The sequence below is a fragment of the Poecilia formosa genome, unplaced genomic scaffold, assembly GCF_000485575.1.
Source record: "Poecilia formosa unplaced genomic scaffold, Poecilia_formosa-5.1.2 Scaffold222, whole genome shotgun sequence".
Classification (NCBI taxonomy): domain Eukaryota; kingdom Metazoa; phylum Chordata; class Actinopteri; order Cyprinodontiformes; family Poeciliidae; genus Poecilia; species Poecilia formosa.
In genome coordinates this window covers 535,123-560,401 of record NW_006800161.1, presented here as the reverse complement: position 1 = coordinate 560,401, position 25,279 = coordinate 535,123, and the positions used below count along the sequence as shown (strand labels likewise).

The following is a 25,279-nucleotide window of genomic DNA, read 5'->3' as shown; positions in this document are numbered from 1 at the left end:
GCTCATATAAACCGATTATTTTATTGGCTGACAGAGCGATTCCCGAGATTGTTTCAGGTCCGAGTGAACCTCCCAGTCAGTTTCCACCTGCAGGAGCCCAGCGCTGTTGACTTCCTGTTGCCATAAATACTTGTTCAGAGTAAACGCATGTTGAGTTCTGCCAGCAGAGTTAATATTGCTCTGTGTTGATGGTTACAAGTAGCTTTTTAGAAACAACTTTTGTTTTTAAATATTTATTAGAAGTTGATCAGTTAAAAGATTTCTGTTGCTACGGCGTGTTTTTACCATTTTCCATGCCTGAATTCATTTAGATAAAGGAAGAGTTACTTTTACAAAAACCTGCTACCTAAAATATTTTTCCTGCTATTTTTAAAATTCAACAAGTTGAAAATTAGTGGTGGGCTCAACTAACTAAAAAGGTAGTTTCCCTAACCTTAAAGCACTACACCAATATGGTATTTAGCCAAAGCTAATGCTAAAGTGCTAACTTCAGTTCAAATTATATCTGGCTTTGAAAGATTCATCAATTTTTAATGTTGACATTATACATTGTATGTTTTAAAATTCCCTTAGATGCTGCATTTAAATCTTTTTCTGTCCGTTTCATATTTTCTTGTTTGAAATTGTTGTTGGAGGAAAGAAAACGGGGAACATGAGGAAACAGAACTGTTGTGTTATCAGTCCATTTCAAAATAAGAGCATGAATATAAATGTGTAACAACTACTTGAAGAATCATTACTAGTGAACACAGATGTTGAACATTGTTTAGCTTAAATTTTACAAAGCCGCCAAATAAACTAGTGCTTTAGGATTTACCCTGAAACATTCATTTAGGGAGAGCTAACGTTTTCAAAGTTAGCAAAAGCGCTAAACAAAAATTTTGCTCCACTAGTAGAGAATCAGCAGAAGTGTGCCCACTGTTGAAAAATAGTTCACTAATAACTGGGCTAATATTATGCTTAGTGCTTTTCCTAACTTTTAGGCTCTGCTAAATACAGTGTAGTTCTTTATTGAAAGCAATGTTTATGATCACTGCCTAAGGGTTAGCGCAAATAACTTTTTAGTTATGACTATAAAGACAGCAACTTTATTGGCATAACCAAACTAAGTAAAAGGAAAAAATATACAGAAATTCTTATTAATAAACACTCAAAAGCTGTTCGGTTATAGTATTAAAACAGTCTTTCAAACAAAATATTAATCATACAAAACTGGACAGGACATGCAGGGATTTAAATTCACAGTTTATACACAGAAAATGAGAAACTGTTTTTGTTTTTTGTTTTTTTTTTTATGTTTTGCAGTATGGAAAACTTAAAATGTAATATACTAAATTTAGTTTCTGGAAGTCTACCTGTGTTTTATTTATTTTTCTGCACCAACACAGATTGTAGAGGTTTTTGAAACAAAAGACTAGGATTTGTATTAAGCTTCCCTGAGTGAACAGCTAAATTAAACTTCAAGTCTGAAGGGTCAGGTTTGCACATTTTGCCAGCTTTCTTTTGTTTTCTTTTGTGCAAAATAACTCAAGCTCTTTCAGTTTAGATGGGAAACTTCTGTGAATATCACTTTGTAGCGTTACACTGGCCTGTCAATTTTTGCGGTTGTCTGTCTCGGATAACCAAACACTGAAGTTTGTGGTAACACGACCATCTTCATCATAGCTGATTAAGTATATGGAATAACCGCACAACACTGAAACTGTTAGCTTGTTGATAACATATCTAGTATTTACATAAATGTTTGGTTTCTTTTGGTCTCCTTCTGGACATCAGCATGTGAACTTTAACTGTCATTTTCCCTTCCAACATGACTGAAAAAAGTAGCTGTACTTACCCATTCCTGACTACAAGAGTCCCAAGTATGAGGAGTAAATGAGAGAACTGACTGTTTTGCTGTCCTGTCAGGGTGCAGAGCATCCAGCACCAACTCGCGCAGCTCGACAGCGAGAGCTGGTCGGGCCGCGCCGAGGCGGACCGCGACAGGGACTTCCTGCAGCTCCTGCGCGAGAAGGAGGCCCTCCTGCAGGAGCTCATCCTGGTCAGCAAGCAGCCGCTCGCAGCCGAGACGCAGCAGCAGCTGGAGGAGGAGCGCGCCAAGCTGGAGGAGGAGGTGCAGAGAGCCCACACCATCCAGAGCCAGGGAGCCAATCAGAGGTGAGATGGCAGGAATACAAATCCCTCAAGGCCGATTCTGCTTGCGCGTTTGACGCACCGCCAACCGAGTCGGGTGACGTCGTCGTTGCGCTTTTGTTTCTCCTGCCGACAGGTTGCTGCAGCAGGAGAAGAGGAACGTCCTGCTCAGGCAGCTGCAGGAGGCCACGCGTATCACCACCTACCTTCATTCCCAGCTGAAGAGGTGAGCCGCACGCTGCTGCTTTCCTGCAAAAGCAGTCAGCCTCACATGAGCTACTCGGCTGTTTGACAACTTTGTTTCATGACCGGTGCTTCTGTTTGTTTGAAGTCAATATTTCACCAAGAATCCTCCCAAAAACAAACTTCCACTCAAAAATACTTCTGATCAGGTCACTTTACAGGAGATCGTTCTTAAGGGGGCAGCATCATGTAAAATCCACTTTTTTTTTAGCTTTAGATCATGTTATATTCTCTCATCAAAAACATACCTCTGGAGTGTTGCCTTGATTCTTTCTTGCATGTTTGAGAAATCCTTTAATCTTCATGGCAACCATTGGAAAACACCTGAGTGAACCTAGTCCTGCCTTCGAGGGCAAAGCTCCTCCTCAGATGTTTCCAGCATCCGTACACCTCCACTCAGCTCCTTCAGACTAGCCAGCAGCAATTAGCAAACACCTGGTGGAGCTGCTTAGCTCATTATAGGAGCTACTGCTCAGTGCAACACTAGTAAAGACGTTAGAGTTAATAAAGGAGCCATGTTGTGGTGACTTCCTGAAGGTGGAGTTTCAGATAAAGCAGGAGTTTCTTAAAGAGACAGAGACCCAATTCCAATTATGAAGTCAAATTCATTTTAAGCCATATTTGATATAATATTTTCATAGCAACTAAAGTAGCATAGTTAATTGATTGTGCTAGAAAATAGCATTATGTGACAGGAATTGCGTTATTCTGCCCCTTTTAAAGAGCTTTTCTAACTCATGTTGTAGAGGAAATCCATACTTGATTACTAAGCTGTGTTTTTACAGTCAGTGAACTGAGGATAGAGAATAAAAACCCTCTGGACAGTGTCTTCAGAGCTGTCTCTGGTCTGTCCCCAGCCTGTCTGCCAGCTCCCTGACGGTCTCCTCCAGCAGCAGCCGCGGCTCTCTGGCCTCCAGCCGGGGCTCCCTGACGTCCAGCCGCGGTTCCCTCAGCTCCATCAGCTTCAGCGACATCTACGGCGTGCCGCAGTACGAGCGCCATGAGGGGGCAGCGGAGCCCCTCGACCCCCACGTCCGTTACCTGCTGCCCCCGGAGAGCGCGTCCAGAGACTGCTCGGTCTTAAGCCCCGAGTACCTGGCTCAGAGCAAGAGCAAGCGCTCGCACGACACCCCGCAGTCCCTGGCCTCCCTCTCCTCCCGCTCCTCGCTCTCGTCCCTGTCTCCGCCCAGCTCGCCCATGGACACGCCGTACCACTCGGCGCCGCCGGACTGCCCTCTCACCCAGATGACGGAGGAGTACATGGAGCAGGCAGGGCGCGGCCTGCTGGAGGAGCTGCGGGCGCAAAGCGTGTCGCACGGCGTCCTGATGGGCGGCGAGGACATGGCGAGCCTCGCCGCGCTGCACCAGCTGGACATCAAGAGCCAGAGAGAGAGCGGGGCTCAGACGGCCTTCACCTCCACAGGTAGGCGCAGTGCAGCCCTCTGCCCTCCTATAAACTACAGAAACTAATCTGGAATATTCTAGAGCTGCAACTAACAATTTCAGTTTTTGCTTTTTCTATCAATTTATTCTGACGATTAATCGGATACAAAGTTTGGAACACTCTGTAGATATTTTTTGTTGCATTTTAAGGCTTTTTTGTACACAATTAGAAATGCATTAAAAGATGCACATAATTAAAAATTAATAAAATATTTCACTTCCTGAATTGCAACAAGAGAATATTCTATTAGTGGATGATTGATGATTGTGAGAAGCTCAGCTCTTCCTGCTTGACTTGCCATCTATACAGCGTAGTGCTAACCTGCTGACACGACTGTTAACCAATTAAAAATCAAATTCAAAAGGTGTTAAATAATTTTTGTTTTTACAGAAGTGAAGCTAAAGTTACAATGCTACTAGAGGAGTTCTGGGTTAAACATATTTACAACCTTTTTTTTCTTTTATCTTAAATACTAAATGTGTTCTGTACAATTCTGGCTTTGTGCTGTTCTCCTTGTGGTGTTTTTGTTTCAACAGATTGATTTTTTATTTTTATTTTTTTTTCAGTCTGTATTCTCCAGTTAACAATTAATCGATTTACTAAATTACCTGACTATTACATCTGTAATCAATTAATCTCTTCAGCCGTAGTATATCCAGATTTTCTACTCCTCTGTTGCTAGGGGTGACGCTACGGGGCAACAGCGGCAACCGGAGCAGCAGGAGAGCCAGGCGAGTCTCGGCGGGGGTTTCCGAGGACGCTCTGGCCACGGACAGCGGCGTGTTCGAGGCGTGGGGTAAAAGGTGAGAGAGCTGTTAAAAAGAACATTAACAGGAACAATATGTTGTTGCTGCCTTTGAATTCAAAGCAACAGCTAATCCCCACAGGAATCAGGTTAGTTAGAAATCGATTCAACTACTGCGTGTCCTGAAGTGATTTCTGCAACTTGTTTCAGCATGGAAAGAAAACAGATTTTCTGCGAACCCTTAAAAATCTTTAATTCATTTATCTAAAATTATATTTTATTTATCACTACAGAAGGGTTCAGTGAATGTGCATTTGAAACTGGTGGGTTTGGTACCTCAAAAAAGGTTAAGAACCACTGCTCTAGAGCAAAGATCAGTTTTAGCTCCAGTTGGCTCGAGTTTTTCACCGTTGACTGATTTCTGTTGGCAAACCTGCTACTTTCTGTGCTAAAGCAAACTTTTAAGCTCTGCATTATGAGGGGTGAAAGCTGTAGAGAGCCACGTGCACACACACACACACACACACACACACACACACACACACACACACACACAAACACACACACACGGACGCTGTGTGTGAAACACACAACCAAACAGAGCCCAGAAATGTTCGTGTTTTTGCTGCGTTTGATCGTAACGCAGCAGAATCTCACACATCGACAGATTTTCATGTCTTAAATTTCATTCAAGGAGGTATTAACAGGGTCTTGAAAATACTTCACTTTGTCTTGCTGAAACCTGTGGATGCGTTGTTTTGGTTCCACAGGCCAGAGGAGTACGACGAGGTTTCATACGCCAAAGAGACGTCCCCTGCAAGCGAGCCCACCCAGATCCAGCTAGGACTGCTGTAAGTCTGTTCTGGTCGAAGAGCGTTTCTAGACGGCAGTCGGGCTGGGATCAGTTTCCTCATGTTGACCTCATGTTGACCTTGTGTTTTCTGTTTGTGTTTTTACAGGTGGGAATCCACCTCTCGGTCTCTGCGGCTGCATGTGCTGCAGCTGAAGAGTCTGAACTGTTCGAATGTTAGAGAAAGCTATAAAGTGTGAGTACTTTCAGCTGTTGCAATTAAAGTGACAATTTTCTTTTGTAAATGCAGAATAGAAGAGCTCAAGTCTGTCTGTACAGAACTGGTTTTCTTATTGAAATGATAAAATATGACTTTAAGACACTGGATGGTTTTTCTGCTCTGATAAGCTGCCAATTGGTGCTCATGTAGATATCAGGCATATTTTGGGATTTTCATAGTTTCTTCTCACACTTGGTAACTTTAAGCTGCAACACATACAGAAATATTCACACCCTTTCAACTATTTCACTTACCAACTTTGTGTGTTTGACAGACCAACACACACTAGTACATAATTACTTTTTCAGTTTCCTTTACTGGAATATGAAGTGTTGTGCACATTTCTATTCAAGGTCTTGTAAGTTCTGACCATCTGAAAACATAAAATTTTTCATTAATAGCTTTCTGTTAGATTCTCCCACCATAGCTGTGGATCTCCACTAATTGGTGTCCATTCATTCTTAGTTTTAAATTTGTATGTCTAAAATAAGACCTTGAATAATTAAGAAAATTAAAAAGTAATTTAGTCTTAAATACGTTAATCATGGGTTTTACATTTTTTTTAATGGAGGTTTTTTTCCCCATGGGGACTTTTCTGTCGTATGTAAAATGAAACATTTAATTTAAGAAATATGCTGCAGGGAAATTCAGGAAGTAAAAGTATTCAAATGTTAAATATGATCTTTGATACTAAATGTAAAAAAATAAAATGGATGTTTTGAGCCACACTCCGTACCAGTAGGTGGTGGTAAACCATGCCGAACATTTCTTGCCAACAAAAATCAAGAAAAGAAGATCTTCAGATTTTCTTCAGAAACACTATGGAGATGAGGAAAAAAATCCAGTCTGTCAACCTTAAAACAAAATGAAACATCAAACTACTGTGAATGTTTTCTTCTTCTTCATGTTCAGCATGAACCCTGTTAGATCTGTGTGATCCAGATGCCTGAAGCATCCTCTGGTCTTCCTTGTGCTGTGTTTGCCTGAAGGTATGTGAAGGTCCACTTGATTCCCCTGGACGCCAGCAGGGCCTGTGCGTTCTACTGTTGCACCGCGTTGGAGCCGCAGAGCCAGATGACTTTCAACGAAGGCTTCCGCATCCCCGTCCCCGCCAACGCGCTGGCGGCGTGCGCCCTGCAGCTGTCGGTCTGCTCGCTGGGCCCCCAGGCTCAGGAGGAGGTCCTGGTGGGTCTGACAGGAAGCTGTCGCTGCTGAAGCCGCGCGCCTCCTCAGACTCCCCTCCTGAACCGTGCACCTCCGTCGTTCCCCCCGCAGGGCACGGCCAAGCTGAGCCTGGCAGACTGCGAGGGAAGCGCCGAAATGGTTTACCACTGTCTGCGAGTCCAGATGCTGACCGACTCGCAGAGGACCCTCAGCCGCCGGACCCATGACAACCAGGAGCACGAGGCGCGGTCCAGAGCCACGGTAAACGGTCTCAGCCACGTGGATGAACAGCGACTTGCAAAACTATTCACACCCCTTTAACTTTTCCGCGTCAAGGCCACAAATTTCAACGCATCTGGTCAAAGCAGAGTTGTGCGTATTTGAGAAGCGGCACAAACGTTACACAGGATTTAAGACCTAGAAATATGATCTGGGCAGGTGTAGTTTCATTTTAGCATGTATGGAAGAAAAGAAAGTTATCGTTTAAAGAAATGAACAGGAAGTCCCCATTAGAGTTTATTACAACCTCTGAATTTGTTCTGATTAGTATTCGGCATTTATCATTTTTATGGTGAAAAACGTATTTCACCTCATAATAAATTTTATGAGGTGAAATTTATGCACCTCATAAATTTCAATTAACAGTTTAATCATGTTTTAAATGATTAAACTGCATTTAATCATTTAAAACATGATTAAATGCAGCTACTGTGTGCAGTTTAGTGATATAAATCACACATTTCTGTAAGCTGCGTCCTGTTTCAAATTGGGGTGTTTTTCAAGAACAATATTTATTTGTGGAGCTATAATTACCGTTTTTACAGTTATAAAGTTAAACAAAACAAAAAACACTCAATAGTTTATCACTTATCGCTATCACAAGAAGTGTTGTGATAAAATCTTTATTCCAAACATTAGTTCTGATCATATGAAGCTTGAGTTCAACATTTGGTCTACATGGATGAAGGTTTAAATTTAACACGGCACACTGTTCCCACTGTGGAGAACGGCAGCAGCAGCACCATGGTGGTGGGAGATGAATGGAGCCAAATACAAAAAATACTGTAAAACACCTGTGTTCATGTTGGAATGGTCCAGTCAAAGTCCGCACCTAAATTTAGTCTGTAGATATGCAAAGGCTGGCAAAACGTGTAGTAGTTAGAGCTACTGAATACACACACCTTGCTTCTCTGATTTTTAAAAAAAATAAAAAATACAAATGAAGTGTGTGATCCACTTCATGATCACACACTACGTTGTCGATCGCTTCCAGTCCCCAAAGAAATGCACTGAAGGTTTTGGTTGTAATGTGGCAGAATGTGAAAACGACTGAGTGTCTTCAGCACTTTTATACCGATGGCAACAAACTCTGCTGTGTAATATGACTCGCCACCTGCAGGGGGCGCCGTGAGCATGAGATCCGTCCATCACAGTCTGCCCGCTTGTGCAATAGACTGGCTTTTCAAATTTTTAATCATAACGAAGTCCTATTAATACAAGAATACAGTGGTACTGATCCGTGAATAAAGTTGTGAAGACACATCAGTGACGTTCCCAGAATCCAGTCGTAATGTTAGGAGAATGAAGTAGAACCCCAACCTGAAAAATAACGAGGAAAGCTGAGCATCCTGTGAAGTTATACTTTGGTGTCAGTTTTACAGTTAAAGTAATACTCCATCTTCTGACGCGTGTGTCAAACTCGAGGCCTGGGGGCCAAATCCAGCCTGTCGTTACTCTTTATGTGGCCCTCCAGACTCTAGAGCCACATTAATACAACCTTCAAGATAACAGTTGTTTGCTTAAATACTGTTTCTATCAGTCAGATCAAAGCAGTTTTAATTTATATGCTGCCACGTTGCATCAATGTGAAAAGATGCTCCGTGTTTAATTTTAAAAAGCACATCTAATGAACACGCAGCGTTTTATTATTTATTATCTTAACGGGTTTTATCTGTGCATTCTGACCCAAACCAATCAAATGACAGTCTGTTACGGAGCTTCTTCTTTTTTCTTATTAAAGTTCTCCTCCTAATTTTAAGACGTCCTTCTGGTGAAATTGCATCTTTATTGTGCTAATTTTATGATCATCTTCTCGTCACTGACATGAGGAAGAAGAGTTTTAGTGTGACGATGGCGTTTGCTCTCATGTCATAGGACACCATTTCCACCCTGCTGTCGCGCTCCTCCACCCATCCGGAGGAGCGGGGCTCAGAGCTGGAGCTGCAGCGCTCGGAGAAGGACGTGCGTGGAGAGGCGACGTCTGAGAGGTGACTGAACGTAAAGTCCTTCTGCTTCCACTGTGTAGGGAGGGGGGTTGTTTTGTTTTAGGATAAAAAAAAACATTCAGACTTCACTCAAGTCTGAATGGAGACCTGAGTGAAGTTCCCCCACCAGTCGTCTGCAGATTAAACAAAATTGGTGCCAAAAGTTTTAATACTATATCAGTTTTGTTTTGGGTCATAAGAGTTGATCTCTAGTTTTTGCAAACCTAAAAATAACACCACAAATAGAAATCTTTTGCTGTGTGTGATTGGCGCCATATTACACTTGATTTTGTAAATGTGGACGGGCTGGCTGACCTTCGATGACCTCTGGAAAGATTCACTGAAATATTTAAAATGACAGCGGCACAAACGTTTAGTTTGAAGAAGGCGAGAGTCGAATGGAGTCGTTTGCATCAAATAAAGTGTAAACTGGGCGACACGTTTTGCTTTGGATGCAGACGGTCATTTAAAACATGAAGCCATGAACCTGGACGAGTCCGTGACTGGGTGTGATTTGGTGGCTTTTCTGTTGCCTAGGAAACGATCTACTGACGTAAAAGCACATTTGAAATAACTGGAATGTAATTTTTAATTTTTTATTTCCATTCGCTCCCTGTTCTTTATCTCTTTATATAGAATTATATTCATTTCTCCTGTAAGGATAAAGAAGAAATCTAAACAAAAGGATGTAATAAATCAATTAATTACTTGATCAATTAAAACGAACTCAATACTTTCCACCAACACTGGATGACAAAAATCATAGTTCATTTGTTTGTTGTTTTCTTTATTTATTCTGGACAATTAAAATGTCTTCCAGTTCCAGTATTAAATGTTCATTAGAATTTGAAGTTTATTGATCTTCAAGAATCTTTTGTTGCTTTATTATGCCGTTACCACTATATTACATAAAACAGCATTATCGTTTATCGTAATAACCTCTGGGACAATTTATCATCCAGTAAAATTTATCATGACAGATCTACGTTTTGAATTTTAATCACATCTTTGAGTTTGAATTGCTTGAAGTCTCCTTGAGAAAATTCTGCATCATAGATGATATCGTACCATTCATCACCACCTGGGATATCAGGTTAAAGCTGTGTCTTTGTAATTTATTTGTTTTCATGGTGTGTGTGTGTGTGTGTGTGTGTGTGTGTGTGTGTGTGTGTGTGTGTGTGTGTGTGTGTGTGTGTGCGCGCGCGTGTGCGTGTGTGTTTTCCAGGGGCTGGCAGGCAGAGTCTGCACACAGCGACTACAGCAACATCACAGCGTTTCCAACTCATTCCTCGGAGGGTTTGTCCACCGAGGGCGTCTACCTCCCCACCGGGGGGCGCTGCGATCAGACTCCCAGCAGACACTTTTCAGTAAAGGTAAAAGCTGCAGCTGTGTTGAGGTTTTTCTTTTTTAAACTTTCTTCCTCCGTGAACATGAGAATTCAGCAACTCCGTGTTTCCAGGTTGAGAAGGCCACCATGACGGAGGCGCCGTTCCCGGAGCCGGTTCAGGTCCGACCCAAAGAGAGAGGGGGTCGCTGGGGTCACGCGTCCCCTTTCATGCGGGGCAGCACCATCGTTCGTTCCCACACCTTCTCGCCTGGCGCGCGGAGTCACTACGTCTGCAGGGTGAGTTCAGCTCCGAAGTGAAATGAAACAAACCGTAAGCTGTGTGTGAATTATTCTCTGGTCCTGATTTAAATGTTTTTTTGTTTTTTTTTTCCAGTTATATCGCAGTGACAGCGACAGCTCCACTTTACCAAAGAAGTTGCCTTTTGTCAGAAACACCCTGGAGAGAAGAACACTCCGATACAAGCAGGTGCTGAAACTTTACAAACTTTAGTGTCTGTCAGGTGGATTTTAAGTGAATGTTGTTGTTTTTTATGAAAAAAAAAAAAGTTTTTAAATCCTTGGTGGTAGGACAATGCTTCAGCAGGAATACCATAGAGTTGATAGAAGAAAAGATGGAGCTAAATGCAGAATAATCCTAACTTATTTTTAAAAAATAAAGTTGAGAGTCTCAGGTTTGTTTACTTTCTGGCACGTTTTCTTTTTGTCCCATGAGCCAAAATCAAAGTTGAAGGGACTCACTGACCATAAATGTTCAAACTAATTTAATATTGCGAACGCCTAATTAATTTACTTGCAAAATGTTTCATTTTTAATTCATCAATAAACTACACATGCAGTGTTCTAGTAAAATGTACAAAGTAGCCAGATGTGGGTAGAAAAGGAATCTGTAAATGATGAAGATCATGCGCTAATTAGCCTAATATAATGAACACATGCATAAAGTAGGGCTGTAACTAACGGTTACTTTAGTTAGTAGTTAACTACTTGATTATTCTGCTGATTAACTGATTATTTGGCACTGTCTGCCAAATTTTCCATTTGAGTGTCTTTTATCTAATATTAGAATTGCATTACAAGATGCAAAACTCAACTTGATTCCTTTTTTCTTTTTTCTTTTACAGAATTTGAACCAGGTGAAGCTAAAATAACTCTTGATGTGTATTTGGTAGAGAATGTTTACAAAGCTTTTCCCCCCTATCTTAAATGCAAGATATATATATACATATATGTTTTTGTACACTTTTGACTGACTTACTGCTGTGTAGTTCTTTCAGCTGTTTTTTTGAGTCTGTATACTACATTTAACGATTAATCAATTAGTTGACGATTGTTTCAATAATCGATTGATCACGATTAAGCCGATTAATAGTTTTAGCCATAGATTGAAGCTTGTTGGATGTTTCTTATCAAATTTGCTGTGAAGTGAAAATTCAACCAAAACCGTAAGCAGTTTTTTTTGGTCTGTCACATTAAATCCGAATAAATCCTTCCAGCATCTTTGTAGGCTGTGTAGTTCAAGATGTGCGTTTGTGTGTGTCAGCAGCAGTCGTACCGCTCCTCATTGGCCGAGCAGCCAACGCGGACCTCCCTGGACCTGGAGCTGGACCTCCAGGCCTGCAGGACGCGTCAGCGGCAGCTGATGGAGGAGCTGAGCGCCCTGAGGGAACTCAAGCTGCGGCTGGAGGAGCCACAGGCCAGCGACGCCAACGAGCTGCCCTCCTGGGCCCTGAGGGACGAGCGCTTCCGCTGCCTGCTCAGAGAGGCCCACAGACAGGTAAAACCCGACATGGCGACGTTCACGCGAGACCGCTGCCTGAAAACTGACGGCTATTTTCGGATATTGAAAAGGGAAAAAGTTCCAGGTTTAAGACGCCTTGAGTCAGCTGTAGTTGCAATCCATTTCCGCTGTGGTTTAGCGTGTTTAACGCTCATTCGCTTTCCTTTAGCTTCCACCTCGCTAGCTTACGTCTCATTGTAAACAGAAACCTGTCTCCCATGAACAAAGTGTCCATGTAACATTTATTTCCTTGTCAGGAAGTGGGCTACCCTGAACAGGTTAAGTAACAAAACACAGCACAATGTGGTTCGCCATTGTTTTTAGCAGGCCGTTCATTCGTTGCATAAACGGTACAGCAGTGCATACCGTTTATGCACACACTGCTGTACCGAAATGGTACAGCATAAACTGCTGTACCGTACCGCATGTGCGCTTTCGTAACTGCTGCATACTTCACACCAGCGCCATTGAAGAGATTTTGTTTTGAGAAAGAGCACGATATGATGCTTATGCTTATACGGACTGCTTCTCACCTCCATGGGGATTGTTGCAGAAAAGTTTCACTTGCGGGGGCTTTGATTGCCCCTCAGCAGCAAGTTGACTGTGGTGTCACCCCCTGCAGGCCAACCAGAGCAAGCAGGAGCAGCGTCAGGAGGAGGCAGCGGAGAGGAGGCTGAGGAAGGCTTCCAAAGAGGTTCTGCAGATGAGAGGGCAGAACCAGAAGGAACCACTGCCGGTGCAGACATTCAGGTTGGAAAACAAATTCACATCTCTTCATTTTACATGAATTTTAATGCATTCTTCTTTTCTTTTTTTTTTCATAAAACGTTTTGCAAAAATAGCTTTGTTTGCCGACTTTCCATCAGTGTCTGCTTGCAAGCAGCTACAATTTCCCTTGTTAAAACAGCAGTAGTTTTTGTTGGCAGACCAATCCTGTCGTAAATTATTGGGATATGACAACCAATTTCAGGCATGCCACTGCAAGAAAACGGAGACCAGGAGTATTGCTTGGCTTTTCCTGTTTGTTAAAAACAAAAATCCAGCATTTTAATGCTAGCAAATTAGCTTCACCGTGTACACAATGTGCCAACTGTGTAGCCAAATGAGCATTTTAGCCAAATCATAAGTGTTTTTCAGCTCTAAACTGTTGTAAACTTGAAAGCTAATAGGTTTTAATCATATCAGATGATTTACGTTTAAGTGGGGATGATGGGCTGAAAAGATCAGCACTTTATAAGAAGGTGTCCTTCGTTATTAGGCAACTTTTATTCCAAAACACAGGTGTGACTGAAAAATGGTAAAGTCTGACAGTGATGCACCAATCTTAAACAAACATGATGCTGGAGTGTGATCACAGATCAAGTGAATGCTGTCTTGCATAGTCAACAAGCCTCATATTCAGAAAACATAAACATTAAGCTGACACATTTTTCCAAAGTTTTAAGGGAAGATGAGAAGCTGCTTTGATTTCCTTTATTTTCCCCTTCTCGTCACGTACCCAAAAAAGGTCAAAATAGTTGAATGTTGCCTGAGCTTTTCATCTCTGCAGCTCTTCCAGAGTTACCACGATCCTCTCGGCTGTTTCTCTGTTGCTCTCAGATCTACCATATGATAAATTGTCACGACTAAATTGTTCCATAGCTTGCCACTATCAGTCTTTGCAACAGCTGCAGAAAACAGGCTCAGTAAAATGTGTTGGCTAAACTCTAAAAGCTCACATGAATTGTTTAGGTAAAGGTGGAAAAGGATATAAAAATAAAGGGGTTAACTATAAATGCACGCCGCACTTTTTCAGTAACAGGTTTTGCATTGATCTGCTTCATTTTTTTTTTTGCAGAGAGAAGATGGCTTTTTTCACCAGACCAAGGTTCAACATACCTCCTTTGCCAGCTGACGATGTATGAGGCTCACCTCCGTATTTTGTGACTAAACATGAAGTATTTGGTTTTTTTTCCCCTGAGCTCATGAAGTACAGAACAGTTTCTGTTAACGATACCAGACATGTGACCTGCAGATGATGAAGACCTGAATGTTTTTGACATTTTCAGAAGCCTTTGTGTGCCTTTTTTATTTTATTTTTTTTTCACAAACGCCACACTGTTCTTTACCACCCGGCTGTGTAATTCCTTTTTTTTTTTTTTTACCCCACGGGTGAGACGACGGTTTTCAGACCTGGTTTCTTTCTGATCCTACTTTGGTTTGTGCTTACAAAAGGGTGGAAGACGGGAACAAAAGTCAGTTTGGACAAATTCACTGTACTGTAACTTATTTTATAGTACTTTTTTTTCTTTTTTTTTCCTTGAAGGAAATGAAACACTTCCTGCTTTTGAAATGTATTTTGTAGCTTTTGAACAAATGGCACTCCAGTGTTTTTACAACCAGTAAAATGAAACTATTGTCTGATATTTGTTTCTGTTACTTAAATCTTGAGATATTTACATGAAAAATGTGTGTAACCGTTTATTACAGATGCCATTGTTATTTTGTCCTTAATAAAGTTAATATTATTTCGTGTACCTTTCAATATATATGAGACTGTATTCATATCATCTTTTTAAATGGTAGGAACATTTTGAATGAAGATAAAAGCCCATGAATCTGCATGTGAACACCTGCTGTCGTGCATTTCAGGTGCAGAAGGTTTTGTTTGTTTGCTGGGATGAACAACACCTAACACCTATTCTGCCGACGCAGACGTTTTAATTAAATTTTTTTTTTTTTTTAGCTTCAAGTGTGTCACACAGCGTTACATGCAGATTCGTCTCAAACCACACACGGGTTTTGATGACCCCATTTTGAGTGCATTTCTGCCGATTCTTGAGAAGTCGTACCGCACAGCTGCGTCAGCTGCTTATCTCCTCAAGACTTCCTGTCGAGGCGTTTTTCTATGCGAGCCGATGAGAGGAGTGCCGCCGGCCCCGAGGAGGGGAGAAGCAGCGAGACTGGATTTCTGCTGCACTCCTTCTGCAGTTTACAAAAAACACAATGTTCCCATAGCTTGCCACTTGAAAGAAGGGGGTGAGGGATACCAACATCCCTCCAGGCGAAAAAAAATCCAGGCCTCTGCTTGTCTGATCGACAGTAATGAGGCGAGCCAACTCGCCGACTGCCGTCGCTCCCAGGGACAAATGTACAGTGAGGTTATCTTTTCAGCAGCTTAATTTAATTTATGGTTAAAATCGAAACGATGACAGATATGTAGACGGTAAAATGTAAAGCAATAGTTTAAAAAGTAAAAAAAAAAAAACCCCAGCAATTTTTAAAAAATAACTATGGATACAGAAGGCGTTTGAAGTGATCAGGCTGAATAGAGATCCTAGAGTCACTGAGTGATAGGAGAACCAATCTAAACATGATCTGACTGCTTTGATTTGAAACAAAAATTATCTCTACTGCTGCAAAACAAACATCTTTATAGTGAAACTAGTTTTTAATCAAACTTGAGAACTGTAAAATTACTTGGAAAAAAATGGATTCCTCATGTTGTAACCCTCTGTAGGAAGCCTGCATCAGCTCTGGTTCTGACATTCCTTTAGTCAGACTGTGCTTCTCCTTTGGTTTTTTGTAACAAGAAATTTCTCCTTGTAAGCAAGAGGGAAGTGTATCTTAAATTCAGCCAGCTGACAGGCAGTGCAGGAAATGGAAGTGCTTACAGAGAAAAAAATCCTGCACTTTGTCTCAAAAGAAAACCCCTACACTTTACACAAACTGAGAAACTGCAGCGATTTTGTCTCTGTACTAGACGTCACTAGTTTTTACTCTTTTTTTTTTTTTGTTTAACCAAGTTGCACATTTGTGACTTGCTTATAAAAATATTTGAATGAGATTTTTAAACAGTTTTTAAAAAACAAAAGCAAACTGAACAAGATGTAGCAAAGAAAAAAAAACTCCCCAATCCACGTTTCACGTTGACAAACACTTTTCTCTTTGTAAATAAAAGAAAAAGTTAAAGAATCTACAAAAGCACCTGAGAGTCTTTACAATCACAGATTAAAGGAGGACAGGCGCGAGGACAGCGTCCCTGCTTGTCTCGGTGGACGGGGGACGCTGTCCTCGGGTCAGCGCTCTAGATGGGGATGGAAACGATGGTCGGCAGTTCCCCGATGGGGGGCGGGTTGTACTTCTCCACCCTCATCAGGCGTCGGAGGATGTCGTCTCGATCGCGCGGCCAGCCGTAAACGTGAGTGTTCTGGAGCCAGTTGGGAACGTGACACTGTTAAAAAAAACACAAATCGAGACGCCACAAGGTTTTTATTTTTCTCCTCCTGTAGATTCGTGTTGTTACGACGATCGCAGCGCTTACCTTTTTAGCCCCGGGAAACAAAATGGGAATGAACCTGAAATTCTTGCTTCCGTTCTGGATGAACTCATTCTGAAGCTGAGCGACACACACACACACACACACACATACACATACACATACACCAGTGAGTCCGGGTTGTGTTTTAAAGACGAGCTGAGAAGCGAAGGCGACTCTGACCTGCTTGTGGATGTAAACGGTGTTGAATGTCCTCTCGTCGTTCTCCAGGTCGAACGGAGACGTGGTCACCGTCTCGTAGTACTTGGGGCTGATGATGATGATGATCAGGTACTCTTTCTGAGGGAGTGGATAAACATTATAATCAAACTCCACTGGAGGACGGCTTCCAAAGGCAAGTTTACTCTTGCTCCGGATGATGCAACAGTCCATCAAAGTGATGAAGAGAGTTTTACCTCAGACAGTTTTTTAATGTGTTTCGATTCCATCTTAAAGGTGTTGACCTGCTCTTACCTCGCTCAGGTACCGCTCCATGAAGTCGATCTTGCTTATGCTTCTGTACTGCTGCTCAAAAATGTCAATCTAGAACAAAGACATTTGTATGTCAAGCTCTTAACTAATGGAGGTCCACACAGTCAGAAACAAGCATTTATTGTTGAAAAGTGTTGCTATAAGCAGGGTTGCAGTGTAAACTTCAATCTAGAAAAACTGGAATTTCACTTGGTCTTTATTTCTCCCCCCCCTCCCCCCCAAGTCTGGGTAAGTGTTGATCAAAGTCTGACTTTCTTGAATTAATTTCATATTTAATTACAAGAAAGATAAAAATTGGAATTTCCAGAAGATGAACTCCTAATCAACAATCACTGTGGTTTTGGAGCTGATGACAAACACATTTAAAGGTTAAAAAAAGGGTCATTTCACTTTATTTGGTCCAACTTCTGGTTGTTAAGCTAGACCCAAAGTCTCCAGCTGAGATGCCAAGCAAAGTGTTGATCTTCCTACTGTTTATATTTCATTTTAAGACAGTTTCAGAACAAAAAAATTAATAAATAATGGTGGAACACAATTAATATAACTGGTTGTGTCTTAAGCTTCAAATCAAAGAGGGAATTATTATTTTAAGATTTTCTCATTTTTTGTATTGTTTCCTCCTCTTCATCGTTTATATCAATTATTATTTCAACTTTATTTTCATAATTTTATTTTTCCTAATACTTCATTGTAATCAGCTGGCTGGGCCTGGGGAACAAAACACAAAACAAAACGTGTTCCTCATTTTGGTTAGAGAAATGACAAAGTAAATTTAGTAACGCAGAGCCTCAGTCTGAGTGAAGCGTAAGGTAGGCGTGAAGGGAGCGTGTTGGCATGGCAACATTAACAAGGTGTGGTCAGCTGTGTGTGGTCGGGACGTCCCGTCCCACCACATGTTCTCTGATCTTAAATGTTGGCGCTCTAGTAAAGTTGGTCCGCAGTGTGTAACCAGGTAACACCATCACCGCTGCTTAAAGCTCTGATCATTCTGCGATGCATTCACTTGCACTCAGACATCTGACGTTTCCTCATGAAGAACCTGTTCACACGTTTACATCCAACAGAGCGACAATATGTGCTTTTAATTAATAATAAATCAAACATTTTGAGTTGGGATGTTTAGATTTCTAATGAGTATTGAAGTGAACAGTCGCTGCTTTGTTTTCCATTAGGAAAGTCAAATAGCCTAAAGTGTAGCCACAAAAAAAAAAAGTCGGTTGCCACATACGTGAGTGTCGAAGCCGTTGTGTCGCAGCAGAGCCACAAACTTGATGATCTCGTTGACGTGTTTGTCGTTGTCGGCTTCGTACGTGACGAAGACCCGCCCTGCATTCAGAGACAGACAGTTAGAGGCGGCTCTGCAGCGGCACCGGCTGCTGCTGCAGAGCCGAGACTTACTCTGCTCCAGAGAGAGCGGCGTGCTGTACGTAGGGTGTCTCTCTTTGACCGGGACGTTGTGGCCACTGCAAGGAAACACAAAGCACTTCAGGGCCAAACTTTGTAATAATAAACACACAGTGGTTTAAAACTCGAGCAGCGGTGTCGACGTTAAGGTGTCTGAACATTTCACTGCGTAACGCAGATTGATCAAATGATCTGTTTTGGTCTAAAAGCCAGCAGAAAGTTTTAGGCTTGACACAAAATGACAGCGAAAGGTGAAAGGTTTCTGCTGCAGCAACAAAAGTTGAACATTGTTCGACTTTCTTGTGTTGCATCTATGTGTTTCAGCTCGAAATTTCACATGCATGAATTACACCATTGCACGAGTTCCACAGGAAGTGAATGGAGAAGGACGTTTCTAGATTAACGTTTAAAACGAAATGACTTCCTATAAAACTCCCTGAATATAAAAACCCGGAAAACGGGAGAATCTTCAGACGTTTGGTTTGAGATGATTAAATATTTCCTGAGACATTTTTTAAACACGCATACGGCGGCGGGTTTTGGTATGGGGGCAGTTGCCCAGGGCGGCAACTGAAAGGGGTGGGACACCCAAAAACCGGAAAATAAAATGTCTGATCTGTCAGTTGTCCCCTGAACAAGTTTCCTTCTCTTTGTATGCATGTCTAATGGAGAAAGTTTCCCTTGATTGTTGTTGATAACTGAGAGACTACCTGCTTTCTGCTACAAGAGAAACTAACAAAAAAAAAACTAAAACAGATAACTGCTTCCATTTTAACTGGTTGGAGTGCAGCAGGAGGAGGAGGTTGCCTGGGGCAACATTGCTGCAAAAACCACATATTTATATTTCAAGCATTCAAAGTCAGGCATGTTGATTAGTCATGATTAATCACAGCATGAGAGAGATTAATCAGATACATTTTTTAAATCAAATGCCAGCACTAAACTCACATGTGTGTGAATCCAGCTCCAGGGATCCTGCACTCTTCTGGGTCTAACGGACAAAAGACAGAATCAAGCAAACCTGCCAACTGCACACAGAGCGAGGCTGAGCGAGGAGGACCTGACTTACAGTACGGGCTGTAAGCTGGGTTGTACTGAGGCCAGGCGCGGTTGTTGGCCACGGGCCGCCTGCTGAAGGCGTCCGCCGGGCACAGAGCACAGCAGGGGGTCCCCTGCGGCGGGCACGAGTATGGCGACAAGGTGTGGTGGTAGAGCTCGGCCGAAGGTGGGTTGGAGTGCAGCGACAGCGGCTGCTCCAGGCTCATGTGGCCGCCGTGGTGGCTGGGGAGGGAGGCGGACTTGTCTCTGGACAGGCAGCTGTCCTGGGAGCAGCTGGAGGAGTAATCCTTGTGGCCCAGGCAGGATGGCAGGCTGCTGGGGTAGCCGGTGCAGCTGCTGGCCAGGCTCGGGTGGAGCATGTTGACCTGGCTGGGGAACGGGGTGGGCTGGCTGTACCCGGCGGGGAGGCTATGGGGCAGCTGGGAGGAGCAGAAGCTGGAGGAGGGGAACGACAGGCCCTGCTCCCGGTTCCACCCCCGCCAGCTGAACATGGAGTCGCCGGGGAACGGCGCGCGGTCCGAGGGCCGACGGTGGGCGTCGAGGTCAGACGCGGGGTCCACTTTGCGGACGGTGCTGGCTTTTCTCTCCTCTGTGTTCATGGTCTCATCGTCCTCTTCGGGCGTGTTGTGGCAGGTGCTCAGCTGGCTGACATAACTGAAAGCAGAAACATACACTGTAAAACAAAAATACTTTTAAAAATTTACAGTAAATAAGACGGTTAGACTGTGAACTACAAAACATTATCTTACTGTAGAAAACACATTGAATAAAAACACCTCAAGAAAGATCAATTTCAAGTAATTTTTACAGTTATGAAATGTACAAGATACAGAAATTTATTGCGAAAGTCTTTAATTTTTTTTTAAAATTCATAGAATTTTAGAAATTGTAAATTTTAAAATTCATAGAAAAATGCCAGCAGTTAATCACGCTAAAATTAACAGCACTGATGGGCTGAAATGAGATTTATCTGATGTTTGCATTTAAAGCTACAGTGTAAAACTGAAAACAAGACTGAAAATTTCATTTTTACAGTGCATAGAACCACAGTCCTCAAACTGTGAGACAATTATTGTTGTTTTTAACCACATATACAAGCTAATTAACTTCTATGCAGAGGAAATTAATAAAAACAGGCAAAAAAAATCACTGATCATTGTTTTAAAAAGCTAAAGGAGTCAGACAGATCAGTGTTTTCACCATCTGAAACTCTCTGCTGCTCTTTTGATTGCTTATTGAAACATCTGTCAAGATGTATTTCACATTACAAAGAGCACAAACTGTCATGGTTTTGAAAACTAAAGGAACAGCACTGTAACCTGTAATAAAAATGGAGCTATCAAAATAGTTGCAGGGCGAGGCAGGCATGTTCAGCAACACGCTGTGAACTGGTTATCCAAGAAAACAGCCCGACTCATTATGCAGCATCTGTCCTCCACTCTGATCACTGTAGACAAAAGCCCACAGGCGTCCTGTGCACAGTTACACTGTAGCTTAAGCAAATGCAGTAAATGTTAGCTGCAACATTTACTGCATTAGCTGCTAAACATAAAACCAGCTATTAATAAATGTTGGGCATAATTATTATTAGTATAAAAATCCATATTAAATAATTTTGCAGCTGTAAGAATGGCAAATTTAAATTATTAAATTTAAATTTGTTTAAATAAAACACTGTAATATGTTTTATTTTATATGTTAGCGTAAATACCATGATGCTATTTTTGGCTGAACAACGTGTCGTCATAGCAATATGAGTGTGTGTGATATTCATATCGCAGAGAGAGACTGTTTGGAGTGTGAAAATTCTTGGCTGATATAGTCAAAGTTTTAACTTTTAAGCTGGTTTTATGCTAACATTGTCATGGCTATATTGACATCACAATCACAAAGTTTGCCAATATCACACAGCCCAACTATTTTTACAAGATATTATCATAATGAGGGAAATGTCACCCTGGGAATAGCATCAGATCCAGCTTAACAACGGTCTGCAAGGAAACTAGAGGGATGTGCTAACTGCTACTAGCATTACAAACTAATAACCTGTTAGTGTTTGCATTTCAAACACTAACAGGATATGGTAAATAATTGATATCCATTACATGTGTAAGTGTTTAATATGATGAATCATACCACCAGAAGTGTAAATAAGCGGTTTATGTAACAGCCTGCGTTTTAATCCCAGGGCTGCTGTGTTGGTTTTTGACGTCGGCGTTACTGAAAAACACCAGAGTTTACCTCTTCAACTGTTGGAGACTTCCTGTCTACCTTTTGAGTTTGAAACATGGACAACTCAACTTGACAGACAAATCTGGAAGCGTCATCCTTCAAACATACTACAGAGTAACACAGACAATAGTGATATATATAATTTTTGCCTTCTGGTTTGTCGTTATTAAAAAGCAGCACATAAAGGAAGTCCAGGTTCTGTCGCAGTACCGTCTACAAAACGCCTCAGCTTGGTGGCTATCTGGAAACTTTAGTATTTTACTGAACTTGTCACAGAAAGAGTGAGAATAACTGCCCTAGATCACCGAGTGAAACTAAGCCATGATGCTGAACAGAAACGTCTGTTTTAAATCGCAATGGGTTTCCAAATGTCCCGAAAAACATTTGATGATTGGATTGTTTAAATCAATAAGGGATAATCCTTTGTTTACGAGCAAAGTCCTTTTTATTTAGGGTTTGAATGCAGGATCATCCTAACCATATCAAAGGTTGTTTCTCCAGCAGCAGCAGGAACCACAGGCCCCAGGGCGCTTTTCATTTCTCTGCCTGAAACGCGCCGACGTTACGCTGAAATCTGTCCTGCTTCCCTAATTTCTTATGACAAAGACCCATCTACTGAAGCTCGCTAAAAACAACTTCCTAACAACACAATAAGAGCTCGCAGATTCTTGTTCTCGTTGTGCTCACCTATCTGGGACAGGCAGAGAGCAGACCGAGGTGGGCAGCATCGTTGAGCTTATTCCATCTGACATCCATGTGTGTGTGTGAGCCTCCTTTAAGACATGCTTGAACTTCTGTAAAGGATAAAACAAACACAGATATCTGATTCAAAGGTCTGTACAGGCAGAGCTGTGGCGTCTTGCTTTTCTTCTCTGTTTTATCAGCCCACACTCGTGTCAGAGTGTTTGATTTGCATGCGTGCGCACCGGGACATGACAGCGTTTCTTCCACACAGGGGACTTTTCTCTAAGTGAGTGGAGTTAACACATGGGAATCAGGAAATGATGTCAGTCATTTGCGCAGGGGGAGAAATCAAACCATTTAACAGAACAGATATTCACCCGCTGACAGATTTCTCATTTCTGTGTTTTGACACCACTTGGATGTTTCAGATCGTCAAAACAAACTCTTCAAATGATGATTTTGCTCATTAAAAGTTCAAATTTCCCCTGTGTTAGAATGAAATCATAGTCTTGTAATGATGTGTAACGATAGCCCTTGACAACATGTAATGTTTCAGTTGTTGACTGTGTGTTCTCTGACTTTGCGTTTTTGTGTTTTTATGATCTAAAGCGCCTTGTTGCTGATATGTGCTATAAAAATAACATTTGATTAGATTGACTGATTGATGAATTAGCTGTGATTACCCACAATGCTCTGTTCGGGTTCACTCACCGCATCTCGACCTGGCTACGGCCAGATCTGCAGAATCAAGAGGCGCGTCCCAGAGCAGGCGAGAAACTAATTTATCAGCGTCTGTCAGTCTTGCAAGCGTTACAAACCCATAATGAAGGTTTTGGCCAACCAAAATGATTTCAAGAGTCCTTCAACAGGCCCACAAGGAACCCAGAGACAACATCTAAAGCACTGCAAGCTCATTTAAAGTCAGAGTTCATGATGTAACGATAAGAAAAAGACTGGGCAAAAACTGGCATCCATGACAGATTTCCATTTTTTCACGAAAAATACAAAAATTTAAAACTTTGGAAGGTTTGCCACTCGTTACATCTAGCCGTGTAACGAGTTTTCCTAAACAGCATTTTAGAAAAATATCACACCAACAGTTAAACATGGTGGTGGTAGCATCATGGTCACAGTTGAGTTAAACAGCAGGAAAATAATCAAAACACACCAGCATCTCCCCTGCTGAGCGATTAAAAAAAGAAAGAAAAAAAAAAAAAGAAGGCTCTAAAGTGGCTCTGTGAGCAATGTTACCTTAAATAGGTTGTAATGTTTCTCCAGTGTAGCGAAATCAAAACAGCGGGCCAAAAATCCTCCAGAGATGAAAAAGATTCATTTCCAGTTATCATTAACTTTCGATGGCGGTTGCTGCTGTCAAGAGTGGTGCTTATTAGGTTAACAGGTTTGAGTGACAATTACTTTTCCACATAGGATTATGCAGGTTTGGAAATTTACTCAGCTTATCTGTCTGCTACTAAAATTCGATCTAAAAGTGCAAATACTTCTTTTTTTCACATCACCATATAACTAATACAATTCTGTAGCACTGCTTTTGCATTTTAAGGAGTCTCTTAAAACATTTCCCAACTTTGAGGCTTCCAAGCTACAAAGCAGGACTGCAACCCAATTATGATAATTATGAAGTCCATGACGACAACAAGAGGCATAACAACTGGTATTCTATTTTTAGACAAGCGGAAAACAAAAGTTTGGCAAGAGCTTCTGGTAGAAGTGATCATGAAACTGATGTTTGGAGGTAATTTCAAGACCCCAACATGGGTGTTTAGTGGCCCGTTTTGGGTTCCCGATCCCACCTTCGGAAAACACTAGTTTAAAGCACTACTTTAAACTAGCACTACTCATCACGTTTAAATGCTCCGTGATGTTAACAAGCATTTCTGTTGACGGGGAAATAAAGCGGAGAGCTCTCTCTTCAAATCTGCATATAGGTTATTATCATAAAAGCCGTCTAAGCTAGTTTTAGGTTGGTTTGTCTTCCAACACCCCCCCAGAATTCCCGTAAATGAAAATAACCCTCGCTGATAACCTCTATGTGGTCGCACAGATAAAGCAGCTCGGTCTTTCCACTGAGGCTGACCCAGATATCGCTCCGTCAACTCGGACTCACTGCTCAACCTTCATGCATCCGTAACACCTCCAGACACTTTCTACGAGAATTAGACGAACGAAATATATATTTAAAAAATAAAAAACGTCACCTCCAAAACGCTTGTATGTTATCCAATGGGTCCATGAGGACACCGGTGTCCTCGTGACAGTTACCGGGGTTTATTTAATAACCTTCAGCTCAATTATCCAAAAATAACAGACGGAATAACAACTTGACGCAACTCCAGGTTAACTTACCGTCGGCGCTTTAGGTGAAAAAGCCTCATTTGAGTAGCTTTAGCCAAAACTAGAAAAAGTGTGTCGCCACTCCGGAACTGAGAGTAAGTGTACAGTTTTCAGTACCGTCGTCCCGTCATGCCAGGTGGTTGTTAAAGTGGAGCTTCAACTCGAGGCGAGGTGTTATTTAGTGCAGCTTTACTGCCCCGACACTGAAACCCCACCTTCCTCCTCCTCCACGCAGCATGGGCGACACCGGGGACAACTGCTCAGCTTCCTCTTCTAAACTACACCAAACTAAATTTATCTTTTAAACATTATCTCATTAGAGATATTAATTTATCATCCAGGCAGGGGCGGATCTATCGTCTTTTTTTATGTAGGAAGTAAAAATATATAGCAGTTAACACAGATAAAAATCAGTGTTTCTAAAAGACGCAGCATAGGACAGTGCAAAGAAAGTTTGCTGCACAGAAACGGTCCAAGTGTAGAGAACCTTCAGTTGGAGTGAGCGGGTTTAACTATTTGGTAAAGTAAGAAATGTCTTGGTAACACTTTATTTTAAAGGGTTTTCATAAGA

General features: G+C 41.8%; 2 protein-coding genes across 4 annotated transcripts in view; one reads left to right on the top strand and one right to left on the bottom strand.

Moving 5' to 3' along the window:
- wwc3 (WWC family member 3) overlaps positions 1-14,712 on the top strand; it is a 40,955-nt gene extending 26,243 nt beyond the window's left edge. The window contains exons 9-23 of the mRNA XM_007568459.2: positions 1,909-2,157; positions 2,270-2,359; positions 3,234-3,799; positions 4,503-4,623; positions 5,336-5,416; positions 5,525-5,611; positions 6,625-6,820; positions 6,911-7,060; positions 8,954-9,066; positions 10,289-10,436; positions 10,523-10,687; positions 10,785-10,877; positions 11,955-12,185; positions 12,811-12,938; positions 14,026-14,712. Coding sequence (XP_007568521.1) covers positions 1,909-2,157; positions 2,270-2,359; positions 3,234-3,799; positions 4,503-4,623; positions 5,336-5,416; positions 5,525-5,611; positions 6,625-6,820; positions 6,911-7,060; positions 8,954-9,066; positions 10,289-10,436; positions 10,523-10,687; positions 10,785-10,877; positions 11,955-12,185; positions 12,811-12,938; positions 14,026-14,092 — 2,485 coding nt within the window. The 3' untranslated portion in view covers positions 14,093-14,712. The remainder of the gene's footprint in view (positions 1-1,908; positions 2,158-2,269; positions 2,360-3,233; positions 3,800-4,502; positions 4,624-5,335; positions 5,417-5,524; positions 5,612-6,624; positions 6,821-6,910; positions 7,061-8,953; positions 9,067-10,288; positions 10,437-10,522; positions 10,688-10,784; positions 10,878-11,954; positions 12,186-12,810; positions 12,939-14,025) is intronic.
- traf3ip2l (TRAF3 interacting protein 2-like) lies at positions 14,316-24,935 on the bottom strand. Of its 3 annotated transcripts, none has more exons than XM_007568458.2 (10): positions 24,721-24,934; positions 22,360-22,466; positions 19,451-20,094; positions 19,330-19,372; positions 18,376-18,440; positions 18,206-18,303; positions 16,960-17,028; positions 16,669-16,785; positions 16,492-16,566; positions 14,316-16,401 (listed from the first exon to the last, which is right to left on the bottom strand). In XM_007568458.2, the coding sequence occupies exons 2-10, from the start codon at positions 22,422-22,424 to the stop codon at positions 16,255-16,257; spliced, it is 1,323 nt and encodes a 440-aa protein (XP_007568520.1). In that variant the 5' UTR covers positions 22,425-22,466; positions 24,721-24,934; the 3' UTR covers positions 14,316-16,254. The 3 variants fall into 3 exon arrangements, with proteins under 3 accessions (XP_007568520.1, XP_016535334.1, XP_016535335.1); XM_016679848.1 differs by lacking the exon at positions 24,721-24,934 and adding an exon at positions 24,401-24,513; XM_016679849.1 differs by lacking the exon at positions 22,360-22,466 and having other exon boundaries at positions 24,721-24,935.
- Positions 24,936-25,279: the final 344 nt, after the last annotated feature.

Coding starts and splice junctions, on each gene's coding strand:
- traf3ip2l (XM_007568458.2), bottom strand. CDS start 22,424: ATGTCAGATGGAATAAGCTCAACGATGCTGCCCACCTCGGTCTGCTCT. Junction 20,095..22,359: donor TCTCTGCCTGTCCCAGATAG/GTGAGCACAACG, acceptor TTCTGCTTTCAG/TTATGTCAGCCAGCTGAGCA. Junction 17,029..18,205: donor ACAACGGCTTCGACACTCAC/GTATGTGGCAAC, acceptor TCTTTGTTCTAG/ATTGACATTTTTGAGCAGCA.